Source organism: Anarhichas minor, unplaced genomic scaffold (genome assembly GCF_050575085.1).
Source record: "Anarhichas minor isolate MPS153535 unplaced genomic scaffold, ASM5057508v1 ptg000026l, whole genome shotgun sequence".
In the NCBI taxonomy this organism is placed as follows: domain Eukaryota; kingdom Metazoa; phylum Chordata; class Actinopteri; order Perciformes; family Anarhichadidae; genus Anarhichas; species Anarhichas minor.
Genome location: NW_027466472.1, coordinates 12,611,487 through 12,627,809, shown reverse-complemented (window position 1 = coordinate 12,627,809; position 16,323 = coordinate 12,611,487). Strand labels below are relative to the sequence as shown.

The window sequence follows — 16,323 nt, the reverse complement described above, 5'->3', positions numbered from 1 at the left end:
TGCAACACGTCAAAGAACTGTTCTACACACCTGATTCTCATCACCTGCAGCTTACCAATGTGCACTTCATACATTAATACTCCAATCTGTGATCATTGTCAGAACTGCATATACAATCACCCTGTGTTTTAGGTATGGATACAAAAAAAACACAACACTAGATTATAGCTTCAACAGCAACATTCAGTATGAAGTTCATGTTAAAACATTCTGTTTCACCTTGTTTAAATATTTATATTTGAAGTTGTTGTACATTAAATGTTTTATTAATTGTAATGTTTTGTGAAAATCCTTTTTAAATGATTTTTTTCTTATTTCACAAATATTATTTTATCAAGTTCTGAAAATATAGAAGAAAGTGAATAAATAAAGTAAAAAAATAATAATATAAATGTGTGTTTCTTTTTCTTTTATAAACTCAGTGCAACTTTATTAATATTTATGTGTTGGCATTGTTTAATATGTGATTTAACCACACAAACAACCCATTTGTTAGGCTGAACTGTAATATGAGCTAAAACACAGCAAAAAGGTGTAAGGGTATAGAGATAATTAAGAAGATATTTAGTGTTTACAATGGTAACTTTAACAGAAGAGAAAATAAATATAGCACTTCGAGCAGAGTATATTTTGCACATATTTCACAAAAAAAACTTGGACAATAGTTAATCAAAGACCACTGGGTAAGAGCATCCTCTCTCTGACGTACAGTAAGCTGACGTACAATAAAGGGATGGAAGCTTCAATCTGAAAATCTATATTAACCTGTGAAAACACAGTATGCCCACATGAGGACAGTTGAGGGATGGAGATGTCAGCTCTCTTTATTGGTCTGATCCTGTCGCTGGGTTTGTGTGAGCTGAACTCAGCTGTTGCCTTGAATGGTTCTGGGGATGGTGTGAAACAAAGGGCTCGGTTTACAGAGGAGAGGACTGGTGTTGGGCTCAGCACTGAGGCTTCATCGGTTAAATGCAAGCTCCGGGGTACCACTCGTCTGCTTGCATTCTCAATGGATGGTGACTACATTATTGGTGGTGTTTTCTCCATACATTACAACATATACACAGTGAAGCATAACTACACCACCATGCCTGATCCAATAAGATGCTCAGGGAGGTTAGTAAGAGGGAGAAGTGGGGGCTAAGAGGATGTTACTCTGTGGGGATGGAAATGTTTTTACTTTTATTTTAATTGTAATGCATTAGTATTTGGCCATAAAAAAGTACGTATTATATTCACAAAATAGTCGAGGATTGGAGTAGATTTTTAAATTTGTTAACTGAAAACATTATGAACAAAAACATTTGAGTTTAAAAAAGCTAACTGTTGTTAATCCGTGCATTAAGATTATTGTGCATTTGGGACTGATATCTTATTCCGTGTTGTGCCGAATTATGTGTTTCTGTTAAAATTGTGTTTTGTCCCCATATGTAGGCCATATTCAAACAGTTACTGAACTGTGTGTGTGTGTGTGTGTGTGTGTGTGTGTGTGTGTGTGTGTGTGTGTGTGTGTGTGTGTGTGTGTGTGTGTGTTTGTCCGTGTACAGCATTAACTCCCGTGAACTGCGCTTTTCACGCACAGTGATCTTCGCCATCGAGGAGATTAACAACAGCACGGAGCTGCTGCCGGGCATCAAACTCGGTTATCAGATCTACGACTCGTGCGCCTCTGTGCCTGTGGCAGTGCATGTGGCATTTCAGCTATCAAGTGGTCTGGACCCAGTGATTTACACCGGTGATAATTGCTCACAATCTGGTATGGTGATGGCCATTGTTGGTGAGTCTGGGTCCACGCCATCCATCAGCATGTCGCGCATCATCGGGCCCTTTAACATTCCTCAAGTAAATATTTTGAATTACTGCAAACTGTGTGTTAAACAGACCAGTGCTATTTTTTGCCCTTCCTGTTAAAACATTACACTGTTGTGTTCCTTTAGGTGAGCCACTTTGCCACTTGTGCATGCCTGTCCGATAAGCAGCAGTACCCGAGTTTCTTCAGAACAATCCCGAGTGACCAGTTCCAGGCTGACGCTCTGGCCAAACTGGTAAAACACTTTGGTTGGACTTGGATAGGTGCCATCCGATCGGATTCGGATTATGGAAACAATGGCATGGCGTCTTTCCTGGACGCAGCGCACAAAGAGGGGATCTGTGTGGAATACTCCGAATCTTTCTATCGGACCCACCCACGTAGCAGGATCCAGAGAGTAGCTGACATTATCCGCAGGTTTCTACGTTCACTGATTATGTGCTTTTGTTCCCTGTGCTCATACTGACCTTCTGCACACAAATCCACAACAATGTTCTGTAAATATAAGATAGAAGAGAATTTTCTCATTTTAGAGGCACATTGGAAATGTATCTTTTTTTCTGTCACGTGTGTTTATTTCATATTTGTAATGATCTTTATTATGAAAATACTCAGTGAGACCAAACACTTTTTTAAACTATCTCCATACATATGTACAAATATTTTGTAATATATTTTGTTTATATTGGTATAATACAATCTTCTGTAATTTCTCTCCAGGTCGACAGCTGTGGTTGTTGTGGCATTTACATCTCCTGGAGACATGAGGATTCTGCTGGAGGAGCTGTCACTCAAGCCCTCTCCACCTCGCCAGTGGATAGGCACTGAGTCCTGGGTAACTGACCCAGACATGCTGAGGTTCAGCTTCTGTGCTGGAGCAATCGGATTTGGCATTGAGAAATCTGTCATCCCTGGTCTGAGAGACTTCCTGCTGGACCTCTCTCCCTCTAAAGCGGCGGCCTCTCCAGTGCTTACTGAGTTCTGGGAGGATGAATTCAACTGCAGGCTGGGACAAAGTAAGAAAGTTTGGCTGATCTTTAACATAACTGACACTCACAGATGGGTCTTTGTCCGTGTTGTGTTTTTTAATTCTGTCTGAGTGGAGCAGCAGCTGCTTTAACAACCCAACCCCAGAGTGATTTAAAGTGAAATCTATTGTTATTGAACAAAGACATGGAGTAAAAATAAGGTGCATCTCTGTTAATAATCTAACTTGATATGAAGATATTTCAGGTCAAGGTAAGGCACTCTGCTGGCTTGAAGGAGATGTCAACACTAAAGTCCTGAACACAAGCACCAACTATATAGACAGTCTTTAGGCCACCAAGCTAAAAAAAAGTCCAAAAAATGTACTTATTAGTATGTATCAGTTACAGTATATATGTAAATATGTATGTTGGTCTAAATATACTGTTGTATTGACGTGGATTTAAAATCATTTATTCGTTTAAAAGACATTAAAACAGGTCAAGTCAGGATCCAAATGAAGGAAAGTACATTTTTTTTGTCTTACAACATGAGCTGATATATACAAGGTAAAAAAAAAGAAGCAAAATGACAAACAGATAAAGACATGTCGGCAAAAAAGTGCTTTTAAATGTAATGGAAAATAAGCATGTTTTATAAGGGAATTAGAAGAATATACAGTGGTGTATAAAGTACCCAAAAGCCATACTTGAGTAAAAGTAAAGATACCTTACTGGAAAATGACTCCAGTAAAAGTAAAAGTCACCTATTGGAATACTACTTGAGTAAAAGGCTTAAAGTATCCGATATTTATTGTACTTAAGTATCAAAGTAATTTTCTGATATTAAATGTTCTTAAGTATTGAAAGTAAAAGTACAAGTAAATGCTGTTAATAAAAAAGCAAAGGGTCAGAATTTTGAGAATGATGAAGTTTATTCTATTAAGTGCTGTGGCCACCAGGACCAAGGACAAGGAGCTGTGTTGAAAATAATTGGGTTGGCTGTGATCCATCCAGGAGCAACAATGTTCAACATAATATATTGCACATAAGTATACTTTTGCATCTACTATGAACTTATCATCATAATTCTCCGAAAAGCAATATGACACAATGGAGTTGTAACAGTGCATTTATAAGTATGCTCATTCCGACTAGAGGATGTAGAGGGCAAATGCATAATATTGCGTTCAGCAAAAAATATCCACTTGATGCATCAGGTCAGTGTTTAGAGAAAGGACACCTGCCTTGTAAACTCCTATGGGCCTGATTTGAACACAATAGGCAAAGGTTTTGCTGAAGCTGAATCTGCAATTGGGCGACTGCTACCATCATAACTCCATCTGATCATTCACTAAATGACTCAAATATCAAAACATGATCAATACTAAAGCAGCACCGAAAGTAACAACCCAGTCATTACTTGAACCTGAAAAATGTCCTGTTCATCTTCAAAAGAAGTTGGTTTCCAAAATTGCGAGAATTCAGTCTCGCTCTTCTTGGGCTGAAGACTAGTCCTGCGATGCTAACTAGCCTTTCACAGGCCGCTGAGGCAGGTAGAGGTGTGTTCAGCTTCACAGACAGCTTGCGCACAGCTGGGAAGGATTTCCCTAATGCTAACCTTAATGCTAACACTAATGCTGCGCTCTCGCGGCTCCTGTCAATCCTATGGTGTGGTGGCTAGCTAACGTTAAGTTAGCTAATGTTAGCCAACTAGTGCTGCAATGATTATAGCTAAGGTGACTCAAATCAACAAAATCTCACAACTGTCAACACTTCTTCAGCTCACTAACTCGCTAGCGATCCACGGGTGTTGGTCTTCGTCACCACCGTAGATTGTTGCGGGAGTAGCAGGTGCTTCCATTTCTGCTTCCATCATGAAATCAGTCATCGTAGAGTGGAATTCTGTTCATGTAGTTGCTCGCTAGCTATAGCATCCTGGGCATCACTGGGAATCAAAACACCGCGGCTTTGAGAGCACTTGTTTGCAATTGCGCATTAACGTGATTAACCAATGATTTAACTTGCAAGCTAGGACCACTGATTCGCCAAACCTGCTTGCTTGCAGTCTGTGTTCCACCACAGTCCCCGACGCTGGTCTCATGATTCATTTTTTTTCTAAAGATAGATTTGATTTTGTAGCGAGTAACGAAGGTTTCAGGGGAAATGTATCAGAGTAAAAGTATCAGTTTTCTTTGCAAAATGTAGTGAAGTAAAAGTCAACAGAAATATAAATAGTAAAGTACAGTACAGATATCCAAAAAAATGACTTAAGTACAATAACGAAGTATTTCTACTTCGTTACTATACACCACTGAGAATATACAGTATATATACGAGTGTAACAGGTTATTGTTACCGCCGTGGGTCCTGTCAGCACAAAGACGTCAGCACACACTCAAATAGCGTTTTCGTAATGTTCTTTATTTATTCATGCAGTTCAGGATGGTCTCGGCCGGGCGCTCTCTTGCCGTGCCCCCGAGCGCACCGCCGTACAGGCGTCCGTCAGGATCGTGTCTCGTCCTGCCCGTCGCCCTGTCAGCTCCTGTCTCCTGCGTACTCCTCTCTCTCGCGCCTCTGTCCCTACTACTGTTTATATAGGGAGAGAGACAATCAAGGACCAGTTTCAGCTGTGGCTAATCAAACCTCTTCACAGCACCGTAGCCCTCCGCAGCTGCGCCCAACCACGCCCAGCCACCACGAGTTTCTACAAAACACATTTAGCAGGTTAAAGGAAACTAAAAAAGAACATTATACATAAGAAAGAATGATGTAATTGTCAAGGCTAAAAAAAAACTTCCTGTCTTTGTGTGTTTTTAGGATCAGCCACAAAAATAAATGCGTGTGATGGAACTGAAGACATAGAGACGATCCAGAGCCCCTACACTGACACATCTCAGCTCCGAATCACTAACATGGTGTACAAGGCTGTTTATGCAATAGCACATGCCATTCATAATGTAATGTGTCAGGAAACACACTCTATAACTCAATGTGACAAATTCACCAGCATAAAGTCCAAACAGGTCAGTCAAAACAATTAAGTGAACAGCCCCAATGTCCTTTTTTTGCTATACTGTACTGTTTCTGAAATGAAGTACTCATTTTAGTATACAGTACATTGTTTTATTTCTCGCCCTCACCGTCTTCCGTTACTTCGTCCTCACAGGTTCTCACTCAGTTGAAGAAAGTTAAGTTTTCCCAAAATGGTTATGATGTGTCATTTGATGCCAACGGGGATCCTGTGGCCACATACGAGCTGATTAACTGGCAAAAGAGTGAGAGTGGTAGCATTGAGTTGGTGACAGTAGGGCACTACGATGCATCACTGCTGGTGGGCCAGGAATTCCATATCAATAGGAACCTCACCTGGATGGAGGGTGGCACACAAGTAGGGAGCCCAAAATGAATGTTATAACATATTCCAATTTAAAATTTGGTGATAAGTGTTCTTGGTCCCTGTTCCTCCAGTCCATACTGCTTTGAAGAGATCTGTTCTAAAGTTACAGCATTTTCAGTCTCACATCCCACTTAATAGTTTCAACTAAAGAGTTCCCTTGCTGAGTTGCGGCAGAGGAATAGTAACAAAAAACAGGACTTTCTCCAAAAACACTAACTTTGGAAGATAACCGCTTGCTTTGTCCAAGCCAGACTGCTGAAGCCTCATTTTGGCTTAAGTTGAACTTCAGAACGCATTTTTACACAACTGTGGATTTTTTCCACCAGCAGCTGTATTGACAAAACACATGTACACAATACATATATTGACATGCAAGTGTTGTTTTTAGACAGATCTGAACCTATCCTTTAATCTTCTGAGCTTCGAAGCACACTTGAATATGTGTGAATTTGTTTGTGTCTATGTGTCAGGTGCCTTTGTCAGTGTGCTCTGATAGCTGTCCTGCAGGAACCCGTAAAGTGCTGCAGAAAGGAAAACCCATCTGCTGTTATGATTGTATTCTGTGTCCTGAGGGAGAGATTAGCAATGCTACAGGTATTGTTTTTCCTACTGCATATCTATTGGACAACATCAAATATCGAGTACGACAGCTAAAAGCCATTTTTTGTTTGTATTTTTTCAGATTCCCCTGATTGTTTCCCTTGTTCCAAGGAATTTTGGCCTAATGCAAAGAGAGACACTTGTCTCCCCAAGCCTGTAGAGTTTCTTTCCTTCAATGAGGCCCTGGGAATCATCCTGGCAGCATTCTCAGTTGGTGGTGCCTGTCTTACCATTATAACAGCGGCTGTGTTCCATCGTCACAGGACATCCCCGATTGTCAGAGCCAACAACTCTGAGCTGAGCTTCCTGCTGCTCTTCTCTCTGACTCTCTGTTTCTTATGCTCATTAACTTTCATTGGAGCACCCTCTGAGTGGTCGTGCATGCTGCGCCACACAGCTTTTGGGATCACCTTCGTCCTCTGTATGTCTTGTGTTCTTGGAAAAACAATAGTAGTGTTAATGGCATTCAAAGCCACTCTCCCAGGTCGTAATGTCATGAAATGGTTTGGTCCTCCACAGCAAAGAATGACTGTCGTGTCTTTCACATTCATTCAAGTTGTAATATGTACTCTTTGGTTGGTTCTTAGTCCTCCTTTTCCAATGAAAAACCTAACCACATACAAGGACAGGATCATCCTGGAGTGTGCATTAGGCTCAGCTATTGGGTTCTGGGCTGTGCTCGGGTACATCGGCCTGCTGGCTGTCTTTTGCTTTGTGTTAGCTGTCCTAGCCCGGAAACTACCTGATAATTTTAATGAAGCCAAGCTTATAACATTCAGCATGCTGATATTCTGTGCAGTCTGGGTCACCTTTATCCCAGCATATATCAGCTCTCCTGGTAAATTTACTGTGGCTGTGGAGATATTTGCCATTCTGGCCTCCAGTTTTGGACTCATATTGTGTATATTTGCTCCAAAGTGTTTCATCATATTGTTTAAGCCCGAGAAAAACACCAAGAAACATTTAATGAACAAAAGTCAATTCTAAAAAAATCTGACTTTTTGAAAAAACTAAGATGGCAGGGACTTTTAATAAACATACTGAAGCCACAGAGGCCAAACAGGGAGAATTTGTCTCGCATGTGTATTCTTGGCTAAAAATAAACCAATGTCCAGTTGGTACAGTTTCACATATAGGCTCACTGGCATAATGTAAATATCAGCATTGTCGATAATCTAACTAACGAGGCAAAGCTGGAGCTACAGTCCTGTTTTGCCTGCACTGACTGGAGTGTTTTTGAGGCTGCTGCTACAGACCTGGATGGGCTCACTGACACTGTGACATCATACATCAGTGTTTGTGAGGACATGTGTGTGCCGAAAAACCTTCTGCACATTCAACAACAATAAACCCTGGTTTACTGAAAAACTCAGGCAGCTTCGTCGGGCCAAGGAGGAGGCCTACAGAAGTGGGGACAGGATCATGTACAGCCAGGCCAGAAACACATTGACGAGGGAGATCAGGGTAGCAAAGAGAAGCTACACTGAAAAGCTGGAGAAAACGTTTTCAGCCAATGACCCCTCGTCAGTTTGGAGAGGCCTGGAAGTACTCACGAACTACAGGAGACCATCCCCCCCACTGAGGCCAATCACCAACTGGCTGACGACCTGAATGTGTTTTACTGCAGGTTTGATAAACCTACTCTCACACCCCCCACCTGCCCGATCATCATCAAACAACCATATACACCCACTGCCTCCTCTTCATCTCTCCCAACCGACCCCCCACCGTCACTGAGGATCTGCGAAGAGGATGTGAGTCGGCTCTTCCACAGACAGAAGATCAGGAAGGCACCAGGCCCAGACGGCGTGTCCCCCTCCTGCCTGGAAGTCTGTGCTGACCAGCTGGCCCCCATCTTCACACAGATCTTCAACTGATCGCTGGAGCTGTGTGAAGTACCCTCCTGCTTCAAAACGCTCCACGATCATCCCGGTCCCCAAGAAATCCTCCATCACAGGATTAAATGACTACAGGCCCGTCGCCCTGACGTCTGTGGTCATGAAATCCTTTGAGAAGGTGTTGACCCACCTGAAGGACATCACAGGGCCCCTGCTGGACCCCCTGCAGTTTGCCTACCGTGCAAACAGGTCAGTGGATGATGCAGTCAACATGGGACTGCACTACATGCTGCAACACCTCGACTCCCGAGGGTCATATGCAAGGGTTCTGTTTGTGGACTTCAGCTCTGCGTTCAACACCATCATCCCAGCAATACTCCAACCCAAACTCTCCCAGCTCACTGTGCCAGCCTCCACCTGTCAGTTGATCACTAACTTCCTGACTGACAGGACGCAGCAGGTGAGGCTGGGAAAAATCACATCCAGCACCGGACTATCAGCACTGGTGCCCCCCAGGGATGTGTGCTCTCCCCACTGCTCTTCTCCCTCTCCACCAACGACTGCACCTCAGAGGACCCATCTGTTAAACTCCTGAAGTTCGCAGACGACACAACGGTCATCGGCCTCATCAGGGACGGTGATGAGTCTGCGTACAGGCGGGAGGTTGAACAGCTGGTCCTCTGGTGTGGTCAGAACAACCTGGAGCTGAACAGGCTCAAAACTGTGGAGATGACAGTGGACTTCAGGAGGAGCCCCCCAACACTACCCCCCCTCACCATACTCAACAACACTGTGTCCGCTGTGGAGACCTTCAAGTTTCTGGGATCCACAATCTCCCAGGACCTGAAGTGGGCTCCCAACATCAATACCATCAGGAAAAAGGCACAGCAGAGGTTGTACTTCTTGCGCCAGCTCAGGAAGTTCAACCTGCCTCAGGAGCTGCTGATCCTGTTCTACTCAGCCATCATCCAGTCTGTTCTCTGTTCTTCCATCACTGTGTGGTTCGGATCGGCCACCAAACAGGACAGAAACAGACTACAACGGATTGTCAGGTCTGCAGAGAGGATCATTGGTTCCAGCCTGCCCTCCATCCTGGACTTGTTCACCTCCAGAGTCAGGAAACGGGCTGGAAAGATCACTGCAGACCCTTCACACCCTGGACACAAGCTGTTCCAACTCCTCCCCTCTGGTAGGCGCTACAGGGCTCTGTACGCCAAAACCACCAGACACAGGAACAGCTTCTTTCCACTGGCCGTCACTCTCATGAACAATAAATAAGTAACATTGCACTACTACCTCTGTTTGCACTATTGTATCATATATATATATATATATATATATATATATATATATATTTATATATATACTTTTTGTTTGGGATATAGTTATACTTACATTGTATATAGCTGTTCAATGTCCTTGTTTTTCTTATATTTCTCTTGTTTGGGATATATTTAGACTTACATTGTATATAGCTGTTAAATGTCCTTGTTTTTCTTATATTTCTCTTGTTTATTGTATATATTTCATATGTGTGTATGTACGATGAGAGTAATGTGTAACCGGAGTCAAATTCCATGTATGCACACGCATACATGGCCAATAAAGCTGATTCTGATTCTGATTCTGATTCTGATCAATCGATTTCAATTCATCAAATTCAGAATCTAAACATTCCAGTTAAGCTCTCACTGCAACACGTCAAAGAACTGTTCTACACACCTGATTCTCATCACCTGCAGCTTACTTATGTGCACTTCATACATTAATACTCCAATCTGTGATCATTGTCAGAACTGCATGTATACAATCACCCTGTGTTTTAGGTAAGGATACAAAAAAAACACAACACTAGATTATAGCTTCAACAGCAACATTCAGTATAAAGTTCATGTTAAAACATTCAGTTTCACCATGTTTAAATATTTACATTTTAAGTTTTTTTACATTAAATGTTTTATTAATTGTAATGTTGTTTTGTGAAAATCCTTTTAAAATTATGTTTTTCTTATTTCACAAATATTTTATCAAGTTCTGAAAATATAGAAGAAAGTGAATAAATAAAGTAAAGAAATATAAAGTACAGAAATAATAATACAAATGTGTGTTTCTTTCTCTTTTATAAACTCAGTGCTACTTTATTAATATGTATGTGTTGGCATTGTTTAATATGTGATTTAACCACACAAACAACCCATTTGTTAGGCTGAACTGTAATATGAGCTAAAACAGCAAAAAGGTGTAAGGGTATAGAGATAATTAAGAAGATATTTAATGTTTACAATGGTAACTTTAACAGAAGAGAAAATAAATATAGCACTTAGAGCAGAGTATATTGTGCACACATTTCACAAAAAAAACTTGGACAATAGTTAATCAAAGACCACTGGGTAAGAGCATCCTCTCTCTGACGTACAGTAAGCTGACGTACTGTCGGAGGAAAGCTTCAATCTGAAAATCTATATTATCCTGTGAAAACACAGTATGCCCACATGAGGACAGTTGAGGGATGGAGATGTCAGCTCTCTTTATTGGTCTGATCCTGTCACTGGGTTTGTGTGAGCTGAACTCAGCTGTTGCCTTGAATGGTTCTGGGGATGGTGTGAAACAAAGGGCTCAGCTTACAGAGGAGAGGACTGGTGTTGGGCTCAGCACTGAGGCTTCATCGGTTAAATGCAAGCTCCAGGGTACCACTCGTCTGCCTGCATTCTCAATGTATGGTGACTACATTATTGGTGGTGTTTTGCCCATACACCACTATGCGCACACAGTGAAGCATAACTACACCACCATGCCTAAGCCACATAGATGCTCAGGGAGGTAAGAGGGAGAAGTGGGGCTAAGAGGATGTTACTCTGTGGGGATGGAAATGTCTTTATACTTTTATTTTAATTGTAATGCATTAGTATTTGGCCATAAAAAGTACGTATTATATTCACAAAATAGTAGAGGATTGGAGTAGATTTTTTTGTATTTGTTAACTGAAAACATTATGAAAAGTAAAATTTGAGTTTAAAAAAAGCTAACTGTTGTTAATCCATGCATTAAGGTTATTGTGCATTTGCGACTGATATCTTATTCCGTGTTGTGCTTGTTGGTGTTCAGTTCTCCCGAATTATGTGTTTTTGTTAAAATTGTGTATTGTCCCCATATGTAGGCCATATTTAAACAGTGTATGTGTGTGTGTTTGTCCGTGTACAGCATTGACCCCCGTCATTTGCGCTTTTCACGCACAATGATCTTCGCCATTGAGGAGATTAACAACAGCACGGAGCTGCTGCCGGGCATCAAACTCGGTTATCAGATCTACGACTCGTGCAGCTCTATGCTTGTGGCAGTGCATGTGACATTTCAGCTATCAAGCGGTCTGGACCCAGTGTTTTACACAGGTGACAATTGCTCACAATCTGGTACGGTGATGGCCATTGTTGGTGAGTCTGAGTCCACACGATCCATCAGCATGTCGCGCATCATCAGGCCCTTTAACATTCCTCAAGTAAATATTTTGAATTTCTGCAAACTGTGTTAAATAGACCAGTGCTATTTTTTGCCCTTCCTGTTAAAACATTATACTGTTGTGTTCCTTTAGGTGAGCCACTTTGCCACTTGTGCATGCCTGTCCGATAAGCAGCAGTACCCGAGTTTCTTCAGAACAGTCCCGAGTGACCAGTTCCAGGCTGACGCTCTGGCCAAACTGGTAAAACACTTTGGTTGGACTTGGATAGGTGCCATCCGATCGGATTCGGATTATGGAAACAATGGCATGGCGTCTTTCCTGGACGCAGCGCACAAAGAGGGGATCTGTGTGGAATACTCCGAATCTTTCCATCAGACCCACCCACGAAGCAGGATCCAGAGAGTAGCTGACATTATCCGCAGGTTTCTACGTTCACTGATTATGTGCTTTTGTTCCCTGTGCTCATACTGACCTTCTGCACACAAATCCACAACAATGTTCTGTAAATATAAGATAGAAGAGTATTTTCTCATCTTAGAGGCACATTGGAAATATATCTTTTTTTCTGTCACGTGTGTTTATCTCATATTTGTTAATGATCTTTATTATGAAAATACTCAGTGGGACCAAAAACAGTTTTAACTATCTCCATACATATGTACAAATATTTTGTAATATATTTTGTTTATATTGGTATAATACAATCTCCTGTAATTTCTCTCCAGGTCAACAGCTGTGGTTGTTGTGGCATTTACTACTCCTGGAGACTTGAGGTTTCTGCTGGAGGAGCTGTCACTCAAGCTCTCTCCACCTCGCCAGTGGATAGGCACTGAGTCCTGGGTAACTGATCCAGGCATGCTGAAGTTCAGCTTCTGTGCTGGAGCAATCGGATTTGGCATTGAGAAATCTGTCATCCCTGGTCTGAGAGACTTCCTGCTGGACCTCTCTCCCTCTAAAGTGGCGGCCTCTCCAGTGCTTACTGAGTTCTGGGAGGATGAATTCAACTGCAGGCTGGGACAAAGTAAGAAAGTTTGGCTGATCTTTAACATAACTGACACTCACAGATGGGTCTTTGTCTTTGTTGTGCTTTTTTATGCTGTCTGAGTGGAGCAGCAGCTGCTTTAACAACCCAACCCCAGAGTGATTTAAAGTGAAATCTATTGTTATTGAACAAAGACATGAAGTGAAAATAGGGTGCATCTCTGTTAATAATCTAACTTGATATGAAGATCTTTCAGGTCAAGTTAAGGCACTCTGCTGGCTTGAAGGAGATGTCAACACTAAAGTCCTGAACACAAGCACCAACTATATAGATAGTCTTTAGGCCACCAAGCTAAAAAAAGTCCAAAAAATTGTACTTATTAGTCTGTATCAGTTACAGTATATATGTAAATATGTATGTTGGTCTCAATATACTATTATATTGACGTGGATTACAAATCATTTATTCGTTTGAAAGACATTTAAACAGGTCAAGTCAGTATCCAAATGAAGGAAAAACATTGTTTTGAGCTGAACATGAGCTGATATACAAGGTGAAAAATAAACAGAGCCAGATACAAACTGAAGCAGGAACTATAAAAAATAAATTAAATAAAATCAGCAAAAATGTGCTGTACAAAAAAGTGCTTTTAAATGTAATGGAAAATAAGCATGTTTTATAAGGGAATTAGAAGAATATAGATATACGACTTTCTACAAAACATGTTTAGCAGGTTAAATGAAACTAAAAAAGAACATTATACATAAGGAAGAATGATGTAATTGTCAAGGCTAAAAAAAACCTTCCTGTCTTTGTGTGTTTTTAGGATCAGCCACAAAAAAAAATGCGTGCGATGGAACTGAAGACATAGAGACGATCCAGAGCCCCTACACTGACACATCTCAGCTCCGAATCACTAACATGGTGTACAAGGCTGTTTATGCAATAGCACATGCTATTCATAATGCAATGTGTCAGGAAACACACTCTATAACTCAATGTGACAAATTCACCAGCATAAAGTCCAAACAGGTCAGTCAAAACAATTAAGTGAACAACCCCAATGCCCTTGTTTTGCTATACTGTACTGTTTCCTAAATGAAGTACTTATTTTAGTATACAGTACATTGTTTTATTTCTCGCCCTCACCGTCTTCCGTTACTTCGTCCTCACAGGTTCTCACTCAGTTGAAGAAAGTTAAGTTTTCCCAAAATGGTTATGATGTGTCATTTGATGCCAATGGGGATCCTGTGGCCACATACGAGCTGATTAACTGGCAAAAAAGTGAGAGTGGTAGCATTGAGTTGGTGACAGTAGGGCACTACGATGCATCACTGCCGGTGGGCCAGGAATTCCATATCAATAGGAACCTCACCTGGGTGGAGGGTGGCACACAAGTAGGGAGCCCAAAATGAATGTTCTAACATATTCCAATTTAAAATTTGGTGATAAGTGTTCTTGGTCCCTGTTCCTCCAGTCCATACTGCTTTGAAGAGATCTGTTCTAAAGTTACAGCATTTTCAGTCTCACATCCCACTTAATAGTTTCAACTAAAGAGTTCCCTTGCTGAGTTGCGGCAGAGGAATAGTAACAAAAAACAGGACTTTGTCCAGAAACACTAATTTTGGAAGATAGCCACTTGCTTTGTCCAAGCCAGACTGCTGAAGCCTCATTTTGGCTTTAGTTGAACTTCAGAATGCATTTTTTACACAACTGTGGATTTTTTTCCACCAGTAGCTGCATTGACAAAACACATGTACACAATACACATATTGACATGCAAGTATTGTTTTTCGGCAGATCTGAACTTAATCATCGGCGCTTCGTAGCACACTTGAATATGTGTGAATTTGTTTGTGTCTATGTGCCAGGTGCCTTTGTCAGTGTGCTCTGATAGCTGTCCTGCAGGAACCCGTAAAGTGCTGCAGAAAGGAAAACCCATCTGCTGTTATGATTGTATTCTGTGTCCTGAGGGAGAGATTAGCAATGCTACAGGTATTGTTTTTCCTACTGCATATCTACTGGACAACATCAAATATCGAGTACGACAGCTAAAAGACATTTTTTGTTTGTATTTTTTCAGATTCCCCTGAATGTTTCCCTTGTTCCAAGGAATTTTGGCCTAATGCAAAGAGAGACACTTGTCTCCGCAAGCCTGTAGAGTTTCTTTCCTTCAATGAGGGCCTAGGAATCATCCTGGCAGCATTCTCAGTTGGTGGTGCCTGTCTTACCATTATAACAGCGGCTGTCTTCCATCGTCACAGGACATCCCCGATTGTCAGAGCCAACAACTCTGAGCTGAGCTTCCTGCTGCTCTTCTCTCTGACTCTCTGTTTCTTATGCTCATTAACTTTCATTGGAGCACCCTCTGAGTGGTCGTGCATGCTGCGCCACACAGCTTTTGGGATCACCTTTGTCCTCTGTATGTCTTGTGTTCTTGGAAAAACAATAGTGGTGTTAATGGCATTCACAGCCACTCTCCCAGGTCGTAATGTCATGAAATGGTTTGGTCCTCCACAGCAAAGAATGACTGTAGTGTCTTTCACGTTCATTCAAGTTGTAATATGTACTCTTTGGTTGGTTCTTAGTCCTCCTTTTCCAATGAAAAACCTAACCACATACAAGGAGAGGATCATCCTGGAGTGTGCATTAGGCTCAGCTATTGGGTTCTGGGCTGTGCTCGGGTACATCGGCCTGCTGGCTGTCTTTTGCTTTGTGTTAGCTGTCCTTGCCCGGAAACTACCTGATCATTTTAATGAAGCCAAGCTTATAACCTTCAGCATGCTGATATTCTGTGCAGTCTGGGTCACCTTTATCCCAGCATATGTCAGCTCTCCTGGTAAATTTTCTGTGGCTGTGGAGATATTTGCCATTCTGGCCTCCAGTTTTGGACTCATATTGTGTATATTTGCTCCAAAGTGTTTCATCATATTGTTTAAGCCCGAGAAAAACACCAAGAAACATTTAATGAACAAAAGTCAATTCTAAAAAAATCTGACTTTTTGTAAAAACTAAGATGGCAGTTGAAGGGACTTTTAATAAACATACTTAAGCCACAGAGGCCAAACAAGGAGAATTTGTCTCACATGTGTGCTCTTGGGTAAAAATAAACCAATTTCCAGTTGGTACAGTTTCACATATATGCTCACTGGCATAATGTAAATATCAGCATTGTCGATAATCAATCTGTTTCAATTCATCAAATTCAGAATCTAAACATTCCAGTTAAGCTCTCACTCCAACACGTCAAAGAACTGTTCTACACACCTAA

The 16,323-nt window shown here is 41.4% G+C and overlaps 1 protein-coding gene across 1 annotated transcript; it reads left to right on the top strand.

The window, feature by feature from the left end:
* The first annotated feature begins 1,087 nt into the window (after positions 1-1,087).
* Positions 1,088-16,040, top strand: LOC142959376 (extracellular calcium-sensing receptor-like). The gene is made up of 17 exons (XM_076100628.1): positions 1,088-1,116; positions 1,548-1,842; positions 1,938-2,227; positions 2,531-2,826; positions 5,596-5,801; positions 5,945-6,166; positions 6,646-6,769; positions 6,858-7,751; positions 11,187-11,433; positions 11,815-12,109; positions 12,203-12,492; positions 12,796-13,099; positions 13,388-13,394; positions 13,879-14,084; positions 14,228-14,449; positions 14,924-15,047; positions 15,136-16,040. Exons 1-17 carry the CDS (start codon positions 1,088-1,090, stop codon positions 16,038-16,040), a joined length of 4,956 nt encoding a protein of 1,651 aa, XP_075956743.1.
* Positions 16,041-16,323: the final 283 nt, after the last annotated feature.